General features: G+C 39.2%; 1 protein-coding gene across 1 annotated transcript in view; it reads left to right on the top strand.

The window, feature by feature from the left end:
- Nucleotides 1-20,367, top strand: part of LOC111873165 (transforming growth factor-beta receptor-associated protein 1) — a 35,584-nt gene continuing 15,217 nt past the window's right edge. Inside the window, exons 1-8 of the mRNA XM_023867649.2 lie at nucleotides 1-373; nucleotides 5,927-5,979; nucleotides 8,150-8,243; nucleotides 9,847-10,032; nucleotides 16,270-16,506; nucleotides 16,586-16,746; nucleotides 17,262-17,400; nucleotides 19,295-19,675. Of these exons, the coding sequence (XP_023723417.1) occupies nucleotides 299-373; nucleotides 5,927-5,979; nucleotides 8,150-8,243; nucleotides 9,847-10,032; nucleotides 16,270-16,506; nucleotides 16,586-16,746; nucleotides 17,262-17,400; nucleotides 19,295-19,675 (1,326 nt within the window). The 5' untranslated portion in view covers nucleotides 1-298. The remainder of the gene's footprint in view (nucleotides 374-5,926; nucleotides 5,980-8,149; nucleotides 8,244-9,846; nucleotides 10,033-16,269; nucleotides 16,507-16,585; nucleotides 16,747-17,261; nucleotides 17,401-19,294; nucleotides 19,676-20,367) is intronic.

Here is a 20,367-nt window from a genome sequence, read left to right as displayed (position 1 = left end):
GCAGCAGTTGCTTAAGTCGCATACGTGTCATAGCTGTTTTGTGAAATATGAAATGAGAAGTTAGGAGGGTTAGGAGTGTATTTTATGCTGTGATTTTGTACATTTACCTTTAATCGCGCAGTATTATTTGTGAAAGTACTGATATGGTAACAGATTACGGACCATTCGTATTAAAATTTAATAAACATGTCAGGTTTCTAATGTAAGAAATATTTGTTTTCGTAGCCGTGGACACGCCACGGTTACGGTATAGGTTATACTGTAGTTTTAGTATTTGTCAAAAATAAGTCGTGTCACAATGAGTGTTAAGGCTTTCGAATTTGTATCAGTTATAGAAGCACTTCAGCAACTGGGGGAAAATGCACAAACTAAGGTAATAATGAATCTGAATATTGCTGTCAGTTATCAGAGATGGGGTTAGAAATATTTATAAATGTATTATTTGAACTAATTTTATAAGATAGTTTTGTACTGATTCTGTGTCGACGTTACAGTTGAAGCTTTGATGACATCAAATGCCGTTAAATATAACAGTTATGGCTTAAATGTTTTAATGAATGATTGAAGTGTGCTGTGGTAAGGTTATATTGCAATTGAATTGTTTGTAGAAGTTAATCATTTACATTGAATATAAAGGCATTTGAATTTTAATGAGTATTAGAAACACTTCAGCCAACTGGGGAAAAGCACAAATTGAGGTAACAATAAAGGGTCAGAACACTGCTGCGAATTATTTGGCAGAAAGGTGTTAACAGACACAGACAAATTAGCTAGAGTCTGTTACAAATCATGAAGCCCATCCAAGGGGGGACACACAGTACTTTGTCAACTTAAACTATGCGTATTTGGACTCGTATGAGAGTTGACAGGCCAGTAGCCTGCACGCATTACAACTTCTATCCAATATCTCGCCACTAAGTCTTTGAATGGCCACCATGAAGCATATATATGCCTTATATGTTTGTCAGCTTTAATCCCAAGCTGTATTAAACCTTCAGTGAGTCATATTACTTTTAGTGTTCAAGTGGAGCGTGAAAGTTACACATTGAAACTAGTGTTCCTATACAATACCCACATGAAAAGTAAGTGGATTCCAGAATAGATTTCTGGATGTTACAGTTCCAGATGGAAGGAAACTATTGATACACTCATAAATAAATTTAGACAGACACAGGGTCATTAAAGGTAAAGCTATCCCTGTAACAGGCCGTGAAGGCCCATAGGATTGTGAAATGTTGAGGCTCACACATTTTCTGTAGACTCTCCTGCCACCCTTTACCTCCCAGGAAGATTCCTGGTACTCATTTCTATTACAGACTGAGTCAACCCCAGGACCATAGTGTGGCTGAAAGGATTAGGTAACTTGAAAATATCCACCTCATTGGGACTCGAACCTGTGACCTTCCTTCTTGTAGCGTAGTGCCTCAACCAACTATGCTACCACGTGGCCCACAGACAGGGTCATTACTGAATAAAAAGAACCAAATTACTAGGTGCTCACTGAAGAAAAACCAAATGAAAGCCCCTCAGAAATCCCTTAGATGCGATGGAATACAAAGGAGATAGGGGTTTCAAGTTTCAATTTTAATCTATTTCAAAAAGGAACTTAAATGCATGAAAGAGGTTCAAGGAATGCATGTGTAACAGCAGGACTATTTCCAGCATATGCTGGAAGCTGTGTGTGCTTTGGTTGTGATTTGTTGGCCAGTGAACTTTCTGATTGTCCTGTGGACCTGTGGAAGAGGTAACACAAGGAGCTTATCTTTCTTCAATTGGACTGGCTGAACAATTTGTGGCACACTGTCAACCATCCTGTACTTTTGAAACAGTTTACTTGAACTAATTTAATGTAAGATCGTGTCATATAAATTATATGCTGTATTTAGTTTAAGCTTTACCCACTTACAATCTCATTAAATGTAAAAATCATGTCGTTAAGTTTTGTAGTCAATGATTAAGGTGTTTTATTTTTTGTTTATACAAATACATGTTAGAGCCAAGATAATATAGTCGATATAGCAACTGGCTATGGGCTGGATGACCAAGGGGTTGGAGTTCAAGTCCTGGTAGGGTATAGAATTTTCTCTTCTCCATGTCTGGGGCCCACCCAGCCTCTTATCCAATGAGTACCAGGGGCTTTTCCCCGGAGGTAAAGCAGCAGGGACATGAAGCTGACAACTCACCTCCATCTAGTGCCAAGGTAAAGAAATTGTGGATCTTTACATCCTCTCCCCTACACACCTTCATTGCATAGTACTTAATTTTTACTAAGTGTATGTTGGTAAACAGTTCAGCAGATTTGTTAGCCTTCGTATTTGGTGGTGCCATACTTCGGGAAGAGGACCGGACCTACTGAAATAGTAACAGAGTTGTTTGCTTTGTAACATCTGTAGAGTAAGTTTTTATTTTGGTGGCCAAGGAACATTTCTCCCCAGTAATTAAAATATATATTCTGATGGGAAATAAGCTGCAATTTCATTATGAGAGGATACAACATAAAGATGTATGGGGGAATGGACATATAGATCCACATATTTTTGACCTCGGCACTAGTTGGGTTTATGTGGTCAACTTTATGCGTCGGCTGCTTTATTCTTGGGGAAAGAGCCCCTGGTAACCATTGGATAGGATGCTGGGTGGGCCCTGGAACCACTGTGGACAATGCGGAGAGGAGAAAAATCTTTCCCCTACCAGGACTTTGAACTGCAACCCCTCAGACATCCAGCTCATAACCAGTCACTATACTGACATTGCAATCCCAGCCCTTGTTATGCTGGATGGGCAGTTGATAATTGGACTGTATCCCACACCTGAAATGGCACACTTCTTGCATAGGCCCATTGTTTTAGCTGATAATTTACAGCCCTCTCTTCTGCTGTAGTTTAACTCAACTTATTTTATAGAAGAGTCTTGAAGTGATAACCTCCTATTTCTAAGCATGCCCCTCATCCTAAGAACCTGTTTCTAAACACATAGCAAAGCTGTTATAGGGGAATAGTGGAGATTTAATGCCTAATATTTTCTTGAAGTTCTTCCAAAGCATGCAGGCTATTCATATACACTTTTTCTTTGTTCATGCACCAGCGATAAGTTGTAAGGATTTAAACTAAGTGATCACAGATGCCACAATTCTTGATTTATGTCTCGTTTGCAGAAGACTTCATCTAATACATCCATAGAAATGTGTAAGAGTGTTTGCTCATGCATTTTCTTGTATAAAATATCTGTATGATTTTTCATTGGTCAAATGATTAAAGAAGGGTGACAGTCAGTTTTACATAACATTTAGGATTTGCTTGATAAACAGTACAGGGGCAGTTGTCTTCTGCAGACTAATTGCACATGAAACTCCAACTTTTAAATCATGCAATGGCACTTCATGAAGAGCATGAGGATTTTCTGTACTCCAGTATCTGTACCAGTACCTCAAAACTTACATATCCAGTATCTGTTGTTTTCGATTCTTATGTAACAACTTAAAGTGAGCTATGTCTCACTGTTATAAACCATAATTTCTAGGTCAAGAAGTCCATTGAAACCCGATTTGTGAAACCACTTATAGTGTCAAGTTCATGCATTGCAATCTGAAGACAGAAGGCAACATACAACTATAGATTTTGTAAGGCATAACTTTAGCAACTTTGTACCAGCATGAGCTGTACTTTTTTCACCCCACACTGAAGAACTGAAAGATGTAATGGCTTCTTCAGGCTTGCTTTTCAGTAGGTTCCAGTGTCATCAAGTTTATATTCAGACAGTACAATCTTTTTCAGGATTTCCTTCTGTCCATCCTTGATGTTGTAGAATGCAATTTTGTTACAGCATTTTAAATAGTTGCCTTACACATCACTGTTCTACTGGGGTATGTCCTGAAAAACTTTCTACAGCATTCCCACTATAAATGATGCTGTATAAATGTATGATATGTGTATCTTTTCAACACTATATTCATTCTTTAAAAATATATTTCACAACACTGCAAATTGTATTTATACATATCTGAAGGACAACTAAACATGCTGAACATAGGCAATATCATGATAAGCCAGAAAACAACAGTTCAGCGGCTGGCAGTGGACACGTGTGTTCAGACAAATTTGTAGCTGGCTAGTCTAAGGAAAAATTGGATTCCCTGTATAGTAACATAAGTCATTTAATAAAAATGTATAATTGCTCCATACTTGAAATAGATTTATATCAAGTATTTTCGTGCTTATTAGCAAGTCTGCTGATCCATATCACAAATGTTGCAGGAGTGGCTGGTCCAAACAGGTAACTAGTATTCATGCTACTGAAAATATTCTTTGATATCAGTGCCTTAATACTAGTTTGTGTACAGATAATTACACAGTTACGAGCTGTATATATGTGGAATATCAAATACGAGTTTTATGTGTATCGTGATTATTTAATTAATGGCATAAAGTAAAGTAAAAGTAAAGCTATCCCTGTAACGGGCCATGAAGGCCCATAGGGTTGTGAGACGTTGAGGGTCCCACATTATCTAGACCAAGGGTCTCCAAACTACGGCCCGCGGGCCACATCCGGCCCGCGAAAGAATTGTGCAGAAATGCGCCAATTGAACTAATTTTCCAGTGAGTACTGGTAAATGTGATTCCGAGCTTATTGACCTGACATATTATACTGCAGTTCGATGGCTTAGCTGTGGAAAGGTTCTTTCGCGCTTCTTTCAGCTCAGGAATGAAATTGATATATTTCTTACCCGAGAAAAACCATCACGAACCACTTTTATCAGATACCAAGTGGCTTTGGAAATTAGCAGTTTGCTGATCTGGTGAACCATATGAACCATTTGTATTTCAAGTTTCAGGGTGAATATAACTTAGTCTGTAATTTATTTGCACTTATCAAGGCATTCAGAGCAAAGTTGATACTTCTGGAAAGCCAAGTGAAAAATTGTAACTTTGTTCATATGCTGTACTGTGCAGAGTTGCATAAAAAGGGTGAAGCAGAATTTCCTTCCTCGTTTGCAAATTTAGTCATTTTAGATTTGAAAGAACTATTTCGGAAGCAATTTGCCGATTTGGATTCCAGTGCTCAGGAAATTAGATTGTTTCAAAATCCGTTTGACTGTGATGCTGCAGATGTCAAATTAAAATGGAAATAATTGAACTTCAGGAAAATTATCATATTAAAGACTAATACAAGGAAGGAAATTTGATCAAATTTTATAAATTTCTGAACTCTGAACAATTTCCAAATTTCAAGAAATTTGCTTGTAAATTTATCTCCATTTTTTGGATGACATATCTTTGTGAACAAACTTGTTCCCAGATGAAGTACATCAAGTCGAAATACAGAGCAAATTTATCCGATGAACATTTAAAGTCACTACTTCTGATTAGCATTTCAAATTTTGAACCTCAATTTAATCAGATTTTAAGAATGCAAAAAGAGTTCCATCATTCTCATTAATTGTTTTATTATAATTTGTGATGAAAATGTGAGCATTTGCTGCTACTGTCTGTTGTAATTAATATACGATAATTTATTCTTACGTACTTTGTATTTAGTTTATGAAATTCTGTGCTTTCAATAAAACTCATATACCTAGAGTTATTAATTTCTCATTTTATCCGGCCCGTTGAAAGTGCTGAATTACCTAATGTGGCCCGCGATTCGAAAAGTTTGGAGACCCCTGATATAGACAATCGGCGGTAAGGTTGTCAGCCTTACATGCTGGCTGCGCTTTACTCCCCAGGAAAATTATTTAATTCCTGGTACTCATTTCTGTTAGAGGCTGAGTGAACCGCAGGGCCATAGTGCAACCGGAAGGATTAGGTCAATTGAAAAAATCCAGTGACCTCATTGGTATTTGAACCCGCGACCTTCCAACTTAACCACTACGCTACCGCATAATTTCATATTACTGCTAAACATCTAATATCTGTGTGTTACCTTCCAGATTGAATGTATAGAATGCTGTGGCAAAGAGCTGTATGTTGGAACAAACGATAGGTATGAAAAGTTTTCAGTCAGTATGTTATTACAGTCACATATTTTTAATATAATTGCTGTTATTTAAAAATGTCCCTTTGTATATTTAAAGCTGTTTGGAACAAAACAGGATGTTTTCTGTAACCAGTGATAAAAAATTTCATCTTGTGACAAATATAATTTGGCAATCTAAATTTTGGAAGGAAACAGTTGATTTTACCACACAGTTGAAGTTGAAATGAGTGTACTATTAGACAATTTGTGCTATACCCACTCAACAGATTTATTAGGATTGCCTCGTATTAGCACAGAGGTGAAACATGACTGACCAGGTTTCATCAGATTTTTTAGAACAAGGAACCCTCCTAAATTTTAGGATCCATAATTTATTTATTTCATCTCTATAGATCATTGTTACGTGATATAGGACAAGTCAGGTACTGTATATTGGCTGATTACAATACTTGAAAATTCTTTACAGTAGATTACAGTAGATTACAATAGTTAAGATTTCATATAGTGTGAGGTGGAATCCATATTAGGTCCCCTCGGCATGTCGGCTTCCATACGTCCTATTGTATCTGTACTGGTGATAATGCTTATGGAGAATTTGATGGAATGAGGATTCGCAGGGGAAACCGAAGTACTCAGGGAAAACCTGCCCCAGCACCACTTTGTCCATCACAAATCCCACTTGACTAGACAGCAGCAGTGGGAAGCCAGCGACTAACTGCTTAAGCTATGGCTGTACTGTATCTATAGTAATATTTTGATTTCAGATACTTGGACTTACTATAAGTAAATATCTCCATAATTTATTTTATTGATTTGTGGGATGTCGATATTTGAAGAGAGAACCACATAAAACTGTAACAAATGTTTATTGCTGTTAGAATGAATATTACAGGCGAGCAGGGAAGCAAAGCATGCCTGATGAATACTGGCAAAAACTCCCTTTGTAACGGGCTTTCCTGAGCTAGTGACAGCAGTGATGTACATGAAAATGGCTATTTGTCGGAAGCCAGGTGCGCCTGCTGGATGCCAAGTGAAACTCTTGTCGCAGCGGGCTAGCCAGTGTTAGTGACAGCATTCTTCCTTGCAGCAGCCTGGTGATTGCGAGGTGGCAGGATGCCAGGCGAAGCCCGGCGGGTTAGCCAGTGCTAGTAGCGGCTGGCTGGCCGGCAAAGCTCCTACCATGGCTGGCTGACATGATGAACGCTGGTGATCGCTGGCAAAGTCAGCTATGATGCTGTTACTAGTAGGCTCTCTGTTGCAATGTTCTCTTGATGCAAATGTAGTTGTGAATGATGTGACTGATGCTATCATGTCGGATGTCTGCTTCTTTATTCTTTTGTCACTAGGCAGCACAAGAACCAATGGGTGTTGGAGCTTCTGTTGCAAGTGCTGATTGGGTAGCACTTGCTTAACTGTGAGGGGCTCCCACAGATTTATGGCATGTTTAGTAATGCTGTCAGACATCTGTGGAATTTCTGGACTAATATTTGAACCCAGGACCTCCAAACTGTGAAGCAGGGGTGTTATCTGCTTTACCACAGCGTTCAGTAGTATCAAATCTGTTGTCTTCTGGGTTGTGTCAGTTGGTCAATTAAGGCAGGCTACAAGTTCATTAATTAAGAGCACTTCCTCATTAAAGTAGACAGACATATGATTAAAGAAGACGGCAGGAGAAAGATTGCATTTGGCAACAAAGTGAGTAGGCCTCACGCTTCAATGTGGCCCATATCAGAAGTCTGCAAGAGACCAAGTTATGAGATTAATTTTAAATGGCCCAGATAAACTGGTGGGTGTACATTTATTAGCAGGGTATTGCTGAAAAATTAAATAACTTATTTTGGTAAATTGTTTTATGAAATTCCTTATTAGGTGGCAGCGTTTAGCAACTGGCAAGAACAGACTGGTTAGCTGAGCAGAATCATGTCTGATATGTATTAGGGAGATACTGATTTGGAGTTTCATCTGGGTAGTACATATTCTGATTGGGGTTTCCATGTCTTTTCTCAGTCTTTCCAGCAAATTCCAGGATAATATTTGAAAATAGGTCACAATTATTTACTTCTCAGGCTTTTAATATTTTCCAGTTAAACTGAGCAGTGTTTGTTGAAAAGTTGTTGAATCTGTACAGATGGTTTTCAGAACAGAGAAGAAAGTAGAAATATTTGCATTGTTGCAGTTCTCTAATATTGTACGCTTTGGAAGAGAAGAAGGAGGGAATTGGGAAGGTGGTTTACAAGAGCAGGAAAGTGCGTCACAAGTTTCTAGACTTGGTATGTATGTACACTCAACTTGCTGCATTGGCTTATTGTAAATATTTTGTGTTTATAATGTTTTCCCCCCCAGATGTTTAGACACAAACACTTCTTATATTTCAAATGGTCATGTTCATTGTTGATTTAGTTTCTTTGATAGTGATGGCTGGAAATGTAGATGTTCATACCAAGAGACTGTAGTGTCACACTAGCTGTTTTACCTTAACAATTGCTAATTAAAGAAAAATACATACCTAGTGCTTTTCACATTTCAAGTACTATCTTGTTGGAGGACTAACTAACTCCAAGAATCAGAGTCCTGTTCACAAACTGAAAGTCACTCAACAAGTCAAATTACATATGACTTGTTATGGAATGCAGTGATTAATTATTGTGTTCACAAGAGTCCATCTCTGGTCTCTATCCTTAGTCAGCCAAAACTTCCCTGGCTCATTTCTTAGAGATCTGTATGCTTCCACATGTGCCTAGGTCTTCTCTTAAGATATTCTGACCAAAATTATATATCAGTTTCTCATCTCCCCGATACCCCACCCATCTTCTGTGATTTGACAACCCTAACTATATTTGGAAACATAAGAATTACAAACTTTTAATTACACATTTTTCTCTAGCCTTCTGTTACTTCCTCCCTCTTAGTTCCAAGTATTTTTTGCAACACCCTCTAGCCAAACATTTTAAATCTGTGTTCTTTTCTTAATGTGAGGGATCAAGTTTCACACCCATACAAAACTACAGGTAATATTTTTGTTTCTATGTTTTAATCTTTGTGTTTTTGGATAGAGGATGAGAACACACAAGAATATTAACTGCATGGTAATGTGCATTCTCTGAATTTTATCCTGCTCTTACTTTCTGTGTGAATACAATTTTTGTTTGTTACTGTTTTTCCCAAATATTGCTGTGTTTTCACAGGATTTATTAACTATTTTTATTGTGAGTTTGCCCTGCATTCTGTTGACAAGACATGAAAATATACTTCCTTTTTTCTGCATTTGCTTTTATACTAGCCACCTTACTAGCAACAAATAGGGTTTCTGTGTTCTTTTTTATGATATTTATGTTTTGACCAGTAAATTAACATCAAAAACATAGACCAGAAGCCGATGTGTCCCATTCAGTTCTATTCTCTTCTGGTTTTTCAGACCTTTAAAACTGTTCATTCAAAAGCAGGGTTGAAAAGAATTGGCCATAAAGCTATCTCCTTGTTTCACACCATTCTGAATAGGAAATACATCAGCAAGTAATTTACCTATATGGACTTAACTAAACACACAGTTGTTTAGTCTAACTGTAGTGTCATGAGTATAGAATAGAACAGAATAGAAAGGGGTGTGTGCATGAACACCCTTGTACTGTGGCCAACATTTCGTACCTCAGACTCAATGCAAATGATTTACAGTACTTTTATTCATATTGAGTCATAGGCTTTCCTCAGGTGATGTTATCTGATGTACTACTGCCTTTCTATACTCCCATTTCTTTCTTTCTTCATGGAGAACAGCAATAAAATTGCTGATACTAAGTTGCACACTGTTTCCTTCCACCACTGAATTTTTTGAAGTCGCTAGCCATTTACCTTACTGTTTGCATTTATTTTCAGAAGAAACCAGTTAAATGCATCAAAGCCGCCTCAGCTTTGAACCGATTGCTAATTCTGTGTGATTCAAGTCTACTAATCCTTAATATGCATGACTTGGAAATAATTGGCGGAGGACCCAAGCTTCGTGGGATTAGTACATTCTGTTTGAATGAAAATCCAAACATCAATAATCCATTTTGCATACAGGTATGAATGATAACATAAACCTACAATTTTTGCCAGAATCAGTATATAATAAAAACAGGGCCACTTCTATGGAGTTATGAGCTGAATTTGGCAGCATTTGTAGCAAGAACTATCGTTTGCATCCTGTTGTGTGTTACTATATAGTATTCTTATACAATCATCAACATAACATATTCGTAGTATATAAATCATTATTACTGTATTAATATTGTTTATTATGTACTTTATCATCCAATAATTCGTTCCTAAAGGAATATGTTTGAGTTATTGTTATTATTATTATTTGGAGGGGGTGGGTTTCCCCCTGCACTGCGACCAGTTGTTGATCTGTTGTGCGTCCCCCTTTAATTATTCTAACTACTCGCCATGCCCTTCCACTACTGGTGCTCGCTATCAGCCCCGAGGTTGGCCCTCTCTGGCAGTGGTCCCTGATACTTCCCCATCTACCGGAGGAATTGGAAACTACTTGTCTCCTAGAGACATGAGGATCTTTTACATGCCGTAAATCTGCGACACGGGACACACAGCTTAAAATCCCTCCTGGAGGACTTGTTCCCTGAATTTTTCCACCCTTAAAAATCCCACAATCTCCGCCGGGTTTGAACCCTTGTACCTTGAGTTATGAGGTGGGAACATTACCCCTAGACTACGGAGGCCACTACATATGTTTGATTTACTAAAAGCATTGTTTAATCAACTACCAATAAATTAAAATTTGATTTGCGGTGTAGGGTCTTTCTGATAGTCAAGAGGAAAATTTAAATTTAGGATTTGTTGACCAGCTAGCTGTGCCACTTCAGTGAGGAACATCATCGCAAGTTGATACTTCGATGATAAATACAAGCAGGAGTGCTCTGTGGTCTAGTGGTCAGAGTTCCTGGCTACAGATGCAGAGATCCCCGGTTCGATTTCCAGTGCTACCAGATTTTCTGAGAAGTAGTGAGTCTGGAACGGGGTCCACTGAGCCTCTTTGAGGTAACTGAGGAGCTATTTCAAGGGAAAAGCATGTCCAGTCTAGAAAACCGAAATTAACGGCCGTGGGATCCCTTACACTGACCATGCGACACCCTCTATCCACTAAAGTTGGCACTAACTTTGCCGACAAGTGGCGGTCGCTCAGTCAGTATAGTTCACTTGCAGACAGGCCATGAAGTTTTTTGTGTGTTTTTTTTTTTATTATGTACATCTGCTACATGTTTTGATCCAGCTGGATCATCATCAGGCAGTATTCATGAAATGTACTACCCGAATTAAATTTCTAATGTGGATCCATATTAATGATCATTAACATAAATTTTGTTATGAATCTTGTGTTTCATTACATTTGAATATTAGACCTAAAATGTGAAACATTATGACTTACTTACTTACGGAGCTGAGCCCTTCTTGAGGAGCTGCCAATTCTGCAGCTACTGAAGAATTTCCCCGCATTTTATGGAACCCAAAAGTTCATTACTGTGTTCACAAGAGCCCTCCACTGGTCCCTATCCTGAACTAGATCTGTCCAATCCATACCATCTCATCCTCTCTCTCTCTAATATTGTCCACCCACCTACGCCTTGGTCGTCCCTGTGGTCTTTTTCCTTCCGGCTTTCCCACCAGTATCCTATACGCATTCCTTGTCTCCCCCATTTGTGCTACATGACCTGACCTCATCCTCCTGAAACATTATGCCTCAGTTAGAAATTAAAGAAATTTAATTTGAGTGTGAAGTACCAGCCTATGGTGTTGTATCATAGAGTAGAGGGGTTTTCTGGGAGTCTGAATTGTTTTTAATTACCCTGTGCACATATTGTATGACAGTTTTCCTTGTGTAAAGAAAAGGTAAAAGGTAAAGTTGTCCCTATGCTTAACTAATTAAGCATTGTGCCATGAAGAAATATGGAGGAGGGAATGTATAGATCACGTTTTCCTAACCTGAGCACTAGTTGGAGGTGAGCGGTCAGCTTCATGCCCTGGCCGCTTTACCCCCAGTACCATTGGATAGGAGGCTGGGTGGGCCCCAGAGCCAGTCTGGGCAATGTGGAAAAGAGAAAATTTTGACCCTACAGGGACTTGAAATCAAACCCCACTGTTGTCCAGCCTGTAGCCAGGTGCCATGCCGACTGCGCTATCCCAGCTCATGTAAGTGGTATATGTTCTATTTTCTTCTGTGATGCCTTGAGTGACAGTGGTAAAGTTATTGTGTATGTTGTGTCCTGTAAGGGGAACAACCACTATCTAATAGCCTATGCAGGACACAATGCAACACAGGCAATAAATTTACCACCGCCACACATGACACCACAAAAGGAAATACCACATACACCATTTAGATGCAGAAAACTGCCACATAATATGTGCACAAAATAATTAAAAAAATGAGGACTCCCAGAAACCCCCTCTATGATTCAACATCATAGACTTATACCTTATGCGCAAATTATAAGTTTGTAATTTAATTTTGACTTTTAACTTCCAACTGAGTTATAACATTTTACATTTTAAGACTAATATTCAAATGTAATGAAACACAAGAATCATAACGAAAAATATATTATTGACCCTTAATATGGATCCACATTAGAAATACAACTCAGCATGAGTAGCACATTTAATGAATATTGTGACATGGCTGCTGAAAGCTGGAATGGTGGAGCTTGAGCAGACGTCCATTGCTGAGCAATCATGTTTCCACAGCAACGAATGTTAAGAAAGTAGTTTCTGTTGCAATGAATAGCAGCGAATGAGTCCATTGCCAGGTAGCAAGTTGCTAAACACAAGATTCCCATGACAACCAAAAGGACAACAGGAGGAATTAACCCTTCAACATGGAGACTTCTATTTGGGCTGTGTGGCAGTTAGAAAAGGAAGTTCATTCTTGAATTCAGTTCAGTCAGAGATTGATTCATAAGAGAATTCATACAGCAGGCATTTTATGGAACCCAAAAGTTTAAAGTGTTAGTTGAGTATCCAGCTGTAAAGTGTTAACCAGATAAGATTCATTACCAAGCACAACTTGTAAGCAGACGTTGAAGATTATGTTGTTTCTTATGGTTACAGTAATCTTTTGGAGTGTTGTAATTATTAGTTACAATTTGAGTGTTCAATAAATCCAGTCATCAAGTCCGGAACCCATTGTTATTAGTCACTCTAACCTGGATTTTTTTTTTCCCCCCATTGGCACTACAGCCCTCATTTGGGCCTAGGCCTACCTCCATGAAACTCTCCGTTTCACTTCAGTTTACTAGATCTTACACATACTGTAGGTCTCCTTGGGCGAGTGATCAGCTCACCGCAAGGCCTCTACCTGTAGACAAACACAGAAAAACGCACACAAACATCCATGTCCTGAGTGGGATTCGAACCCACGATCCCAGCTTCCGAGCGAGCGAAGACAGTGCATGCCTTAGACCGCTCGGCTACCGTGACCGGCTCTAACCTGGAATACGTGACAGTATTTTCTGATGATGATCCAGCTGGTTTGAAACATGTAGCAAATGTACATAATAAATTAATATTAATATACTGGTTTATATATTACAAATTTGTTGTCTTTACGGTTGCATAATAACACTACAAGGTGGTTCAAATATGACCGGGGCTGATTTTTGTGTAAACAAGCCGCACTGCGCAGCAGCTGTGCGACCTTGAGACAGTGAAGCCACAACCTCCACCCTCCCTCCTGTTCGGGTTGGAACCTGTTCAGTCCTGTCTGGGAGTTGCTAGAGTGATGAGCGAACAGAAGGTACCGTGGAGCATGGACCAACGCCTTGTGATCAAATTCCTCAGAGAAAACGTCCCGTCTGCTGAAATTCACCACAGAATCCAACAACAGTATGGGGAAGAGTGTTTCTCATGGACCCGTGTGTTTGAGTGGTGTAAGTGCTTCAGAGAGGGGCAGAGAGCGTGTGAAGAATGAACCACATGATCATCGGCCGCGAACATTGTTCACCGAGCCAAACATTGATTGTGCAGACACGCTTATTCGTGAGAATAGGCGCATCACTATCAAGGAACTTGGAACAATGCTGTCCATCAGTGTTGGTAGTGTAGAAGATATCGTGAAATATCACCTGCACTATCACAAGGTGAATACACGGTGGGTACCATGCACTTTGACAGATGTGAGCAAAATGGTGCACATGCAAGCTGCCAGTCGTCTCCTACAGCAGTTTGAAGATGAAGGTAATGCATTTTTGAAGCCTGTAGTGACCACCGATGAAACATGGGTGCACTGCTTCATTCCCAAGTCCCAGCAGTGATCAAGCGAGTGGCAGCATACCAGTACTCCCAAACCCAAGAGAGCGCAGAGGAGCCGTTCGGCAGGAAAAGTGATGGCAATGTTCTTCTGGGACTGGCAGGCGATTATCCACGTAGACTTTCTGACAGATGCCAGAACAGTCAGTGCAGCTTATTACTCAGACTTCCTGGCAACAAACATGAAGGAAAAGATCCGATCCAAGCGGAAGACAGGTGGAAAGTAGGTAACCTTCCTTCAAGACAATGCACGCCCCCTTATGGCCAAGGCAACAATGGAAACCCTCCGGAAATTGAAATGGAACCTTCTGACACATCTGCTGTACAATCCAGATTTGTCCCCAAGTTATTTCTACCTGTTCGGAAGGCTCAAATCAGACTTGCAAGGCATGCAGTTTGTGGACAATGACACCATCATCCAGACTGTTTGGTGGTGGATACGCAGCCAACCACAAGGCTTTTTTGAAAAGGACATCAGGATGCTTCCAGAACGTTGGAAAAAATGTGTTGACTCAGAGGGGAGTACGTTGAAGACTGACATGTGCAAGTAAGTGTTTGGCAATTATGGTTTTTTTAAAAAAATCAGTCTCAGTCATATTTGAACCACCTTGTATTTGTAGCAAGGAAAATGTCATTTAGCATTTGGTATCCTTCACTCTTTCTCTAAAGTGTACAAGGCTGAAGATAAGTGAAATAATATTTCTGATGGAATATACGATGGGGTACCCAAAAGAAACCGAACTAATTTTTTTGTGGGCAGAGCTTTTGTAGTACCGCGTTTTGCCGCTATGAGCACATAGAGCTAACATTCCTGAGTCGATAAGCCGACTACCGTTGCTTCAGAAGGTAAGGACTAGTTTCGGCAGAGTTTATAGTGACAACTGTTTTGTGTGATTGTTGTTTTTGCAATGGCTGATTTTCGTGAACAGCGTGCGGCGGTGAAATTCTGCTTTTTGCTCGGGAAAAGTGGAACAGAAACTCTTGAAATGTTAAAAATGGCGTACAAGGACAATGCTGTGGGGGGAAACTCAAGTGTTTGAGTGGTTTTCCCGTTTCAAAAATGGTGAAATGTCAATTGATGACAAACCTCGTTCTGGTCGTCCTTCCACAGCCCGAACACATGAAAATGTTGAAAAAATTCGTGAAATCATCAAGGAAGATCGACGACGGACCATTGAAGAAATTGTGGAGCTGTCGGGAGTGACTTGGAGCTCAGTTCAGCGAATTTTGACAGAAGATTTGGGAATGAAAAGGGTGACTGCGAAATTCGTGCCATGACTGCTGACTGCTGAACAAAAATAAGGTTGCATGGAAGCATGCTGTGCTTTGAAAGAAGAGTCCCGAAATGATCATAACTTTTTTTTGTTTCCTCGAATGAAAAGAGACATGAAAGGAAAGCGTTTTGCTGATGTTGCTGAGGTGAAGGAAAAAACGACAGGCGCTGTCAAGCATCTCAAAAGATGAATTTAGACAGTGTTTTGAAAAATGGAATAAAAGACTAGACAAGTGTATTAGTGTAAGTGGAGAGTACTTTGAAGGGGATTGAAGGTTTGTGCTTAAAATTTGAATAAATAAGTTAAAAAAAAATAAGTTCAGTTTCTTTTGGGTACCCCCTCGTATATCAATTCAACAGTGATGAGGAATAATTACAGGCATTTATCAGTGTATTACTGATAGAAATCTCAGTATGAATAAATTCATGTATTATTTACTGATTCCAAGATATTGAATGAAATGCGAGGGTGATCATGAATGGTTTTAACCTCATGGTTTGTGAGCTGTAGAAACTTTGGGTCATTACTATTCCTAGAAAAATTTTAAAACAGGTGTAAATGATCAGACAGTAGATGCTCTATGACAGAACTTTCCTCATCAATTAAGGATGTTGTCACACATAATTTTTCATTAATGTATGATATTCTCACCCATCTTCGCTAGCATTCTCTTTGTTGAGCATAATTATTGGCACAGTTCTTTTATTTTCACTTCCGCCAACAGATTTGTGTTGCTCGAAAGAGACAGCTCCAGGTGTACAATGTGACTGAGGAGAAGCTGATTCATATCAAGGATATTGGGGTGCCAGAGCCAGCAATTGGTGTTGCAGTTGATGGCTCATACATCTGTGCTGCTTTGCTGACGCAATATACTGTATACAACTTTGACACTAACTTCACACAGCAACTCTTCACTTATGGCAGAGAAAATTTTCTCCCCATTATCCGCAGGATTACCAAGGTTGGCAATAAGATTGGAGTTTGTAATGTTCTGCTTGTGATGGAGACCAGGCTGAAGATACATAACATTTTCTTTCCAGGAAGAATTTCTGTTGAGTGCACCTGAAGGGCTTGGAATGTTTGTGAATGCAGAGGGTATGTCCAACAGACCACCAATCCAGTGGTCATATCCTCTGCGAGCTCTTGCATACTCCCATCCTTACATTCTAGGCCTCAGTGATGATGTCATCATGGTGTACAGGTATATAGTAAAGAATATGGAGCGAGATTTGAATAATTTGTTGACTTTGGTTATAAATGAAATAAATGCTTCAAACATTATGGCTAATATATACAGGATAATTCATATGCCCCTCCGAAACTTCTGAATTCAGCAGCATAGAAACCAAGAACAGACACAGCAGAAAAGAGCATGTCAGTATCTCTTAAATATAATAAATCTTTGCCTGTGTAGAGTATAAGTAACCAAATTATAATTTACACCACAACTAAAGAAGAAGTGAAACTACTGAACTAAAGCTCATGAAAATTCAATTAAGGGGTTGGGCCTATCCCACACATAAAAGTAGGTTATGTGGTAGGGCTGTGTTGTACTGTACACTGAACTCATTAAGTTTAGTCCTTCAAATTTATGTAATTTTATATGCTTATTTACATATTAAATGCTTATTTCAATAGCTGTGCTTCACCATTACCTCTAGTACTTTTTCTACTTTGTTGCCTGAAATGTGATGGGCATTATTCTTGTGCTAACAGTATCTTGGACCAGCAGCAGAAGCAGGCTCTTCCATTCATTGGTGGAAGGAGCATTGGTAACTTTGATGGTCGTATTTATGTGACTTCTGGAATGGCTGTGTATAGCCTGACACCAGTACCATGGGAGAAGCAAGTCGAGGTAATGCTCTGATTCACACCCACATATATACGGAGCATACTGAATAAGGAAACCCCATTGTAAGTTTTCTCAGTCATTTGAGTGCTGGGAAAATACTTCTATACAGGCCACAACATTTTTATTCCCAATTCTGAATCCATACTCCTTGAGTTTAATTTTTTTAACTGCACAATGCCATGTTCTGCTTGCATGAATAACTGACAGATGGAGGGCATATCAAATTCCAAGTAGATTATTGCATTAATTAATATTGGTAACTGGCAGGCATCTCTAACCACACCACTGCCATCACTTGCTTGGCACTGGAAGGGGGGATCAGTTTTGCCTAAAATTTTACTAGTGTTGCCACTAGCTGCATTCTGGCTGGAGTGGGAAGAAGAGAGCTCTTGTACCATCTGTTAAATCCTGCCATATTTCACCTCCTTTTGTAGCTGCCATAAGAGAACAGCTGAAGTGATGTAACATATTTCATCTCCATGTCCAGTTCTGTAGATAGTTGGAATAAATTAGGATTATCAATCACTGATCAGGGCATTTCCCACATGAGATTGGGGTAAGGAAAATGAGTATCATCTGGCTGACAACCCTTCAGACAATGCCTTTATTTACAATTATGTACAAATTCAGTAGTCTTAACACTTCCTCTCTCTTAGTCAATTTAGACCTAGTCTTCTTTGCCTCTGCTTAGCTACCCTTAACTGGTCATGCGTATTATGGCTGTTGGGCAAAGTCACCACTAGAGAGTAATGCAGCAATGATACTGATAGATAAACACCAATATCATCTTGATCAGCCTTCAGGTTATATCATGGCATTATCGCAATAACTTCTTCCTTCTAGTCCATACATTAATAATGTCAAATTGTTAGTAAATAACTTAACACCCTTGTAGGTCCAAGCATGCTTCCAAGTCTTATAAGCCTTTTTTAGAGTGTGTAGCACATTCTGAGGCCTTTCTGATTATTTTTTCTGGCTGTACAAGTTACTGTACTTCTCTTTACACTTACATATTCAGTCTAATTACATAACTGCTAGTAAGTTAGGCTGAAGAGGCCGCACCATAGCTCAAACAGTTAGATGCTGGTTTCCCACTGCGGTGGCCCGGGTCCGGTCAAGTGGGATTTGTGGTGGACAACGTGGTGCTGGGGCGGGTTTTCTCTGAGTACTTCGGTTTCCCCTGCCAATCTTCATTCCACCAAAATTCTCCATCATCATAATCACCCGGGGCAGGCTACAATAGGGCAATCAGTGGCTGCCGTGCCGAGTGGACCCAGTAGGACTCCACCCCCCACTAAGCGAATTAAAAAATTAAAAAAAAAAAAGTTAGGCTGAATGTCTGGGACTATGTGAGATGCAGCGTGTATACTATTTGTGTAATACATGTTTAATCATCCTCATGAATATAGTACATTAATCTGTTATTTCTTTTTTTACAAATACTAATTGTGCAATGGAGTCAGGATATCTCAGTCAGTATAGCTATGGGCTGGAGAATCTGGGTTCAATTTCCATCAGTGCAAGATTTTTCTCTTCACCACAGCATCTAGACCAACTGTGGGGTCCACCCAGCCTCCTATCCAATGTGTACCAGGTGCTCTTTCCCTGGGGGTAAAGCTGCAGGGGCGTGAAGCCAACCACTTACCTCCATCTAGTGCTGAGGTCAAGAAAGGTGGAGGTATACCTCCACTCCCCATATGTCTTCCTTGCATACTGCTTAACTAATGAAGCACAGGGACAACTTTGCCTTACCTTACTAATTGTGTAATGTGCGAAGAACATCCATGTTATAAAAAATTAAGCTAATTAATTGGATTTGTGTAATGCTGTATAACATTGTCAGAATGGTCATTACTACTTCAGTATTTAATATATGATGTTTTAATCTGTGTTTTAGGTCTTGCTTGCAGATTCCAGGGTGGAAGAAGCATTGGAATTGGCACAGAATGCAAATCGAGTGGGCATGACAAAAGAACAGTTCCAGAAGTTGTATCATAAAATTCAGCAACAGGCAGCATTCATCCATTTTTCAAATGGTGAATTTGATAAAGCTCAAGAGCTCTTTGTCAGTGGCAGTGTTGATCCAAGGGAGGTGATTTCTATATTCCCAGGCCTTATGCCACCATCTTCAACATTTGTTAGGTCCATTCCACCTCTTCATGGCATTGCTGATGTCATCCAGCTGTTTCATGGTGATGAAGGAAAACTTAGTGAAGCAAAACAGTTCCTGCATCATTTCTTAGAGGACCTGCGTGAGAAGTCACATCAACATGCTTTGGTATGGGCATTGGTTCTTTAATGAAAATCAGGAAGTGGTTGGGAACTGGTGGTCTGCATCAGCAATCTGAAATTCTGTTTCCACATTCATTTTTCCATATGCCATCTACATCCCAAACCTCTTGCAAAGTTAAACCATTGTGTATTATGTGGAGCTATGCTCTACAATAAACTCTGCACCCATTTTACCAGTCTGATGAATTTGTATGTTACCACTAGTGAATGAAATGGATCCCATGCTCGTACCAGTAAAATTATAACTGGAAGTGTTGTAAATTAAAAGAAGAACATGGACAGAATTAGTGTTATTTTTAAGACATACAGATATTTGTATACAACATTGGCAACATGATCAAACACACATAACCATTTATTTGTAGCTTCCTGCCAAACAGTATTACTTTGAAGTTGATAGAGGAGTGTCCTTAATTGTGTCAAGTTATGTTGCTGGAAGTTATAAATTTCCAAAGAATTTGGATGTAGGTCTGGAACTTAATTTAATTTTTATATATAGTGAGTCAAGTGAAAGTTCTGTTTTGTGCTAGCTTTATATATATATATATATATATATATTGTAACGTGTTTCGCGTTACAGAAGACGCCGTAGAGATGGTTAATTTGTTTATTTAACAATCTACAAGTAACGGCTACAATTAATTATCTCACAGTTGCGGGGTTTCACACTTTATAACC

Source organism: Cryptotermes secundus, unplaced genomic scaffold (genome assembly GCF_002891405.2).
Source record: "Cryptotermes secundus unplaced genomic scaffold, Csec_1.0 scaffold344, whole genome shotgun sequence".
NCBI classification, from domain to species: Eukaryota; Metazoa; Arthropoda; class Insecta; order Blattodea; family Kalotermitidae; genus Cryptotermes; species Cryptotermes secundus.
This window is presented reverse-complemented; position numbering and strand designations above follow the sequence as displayed.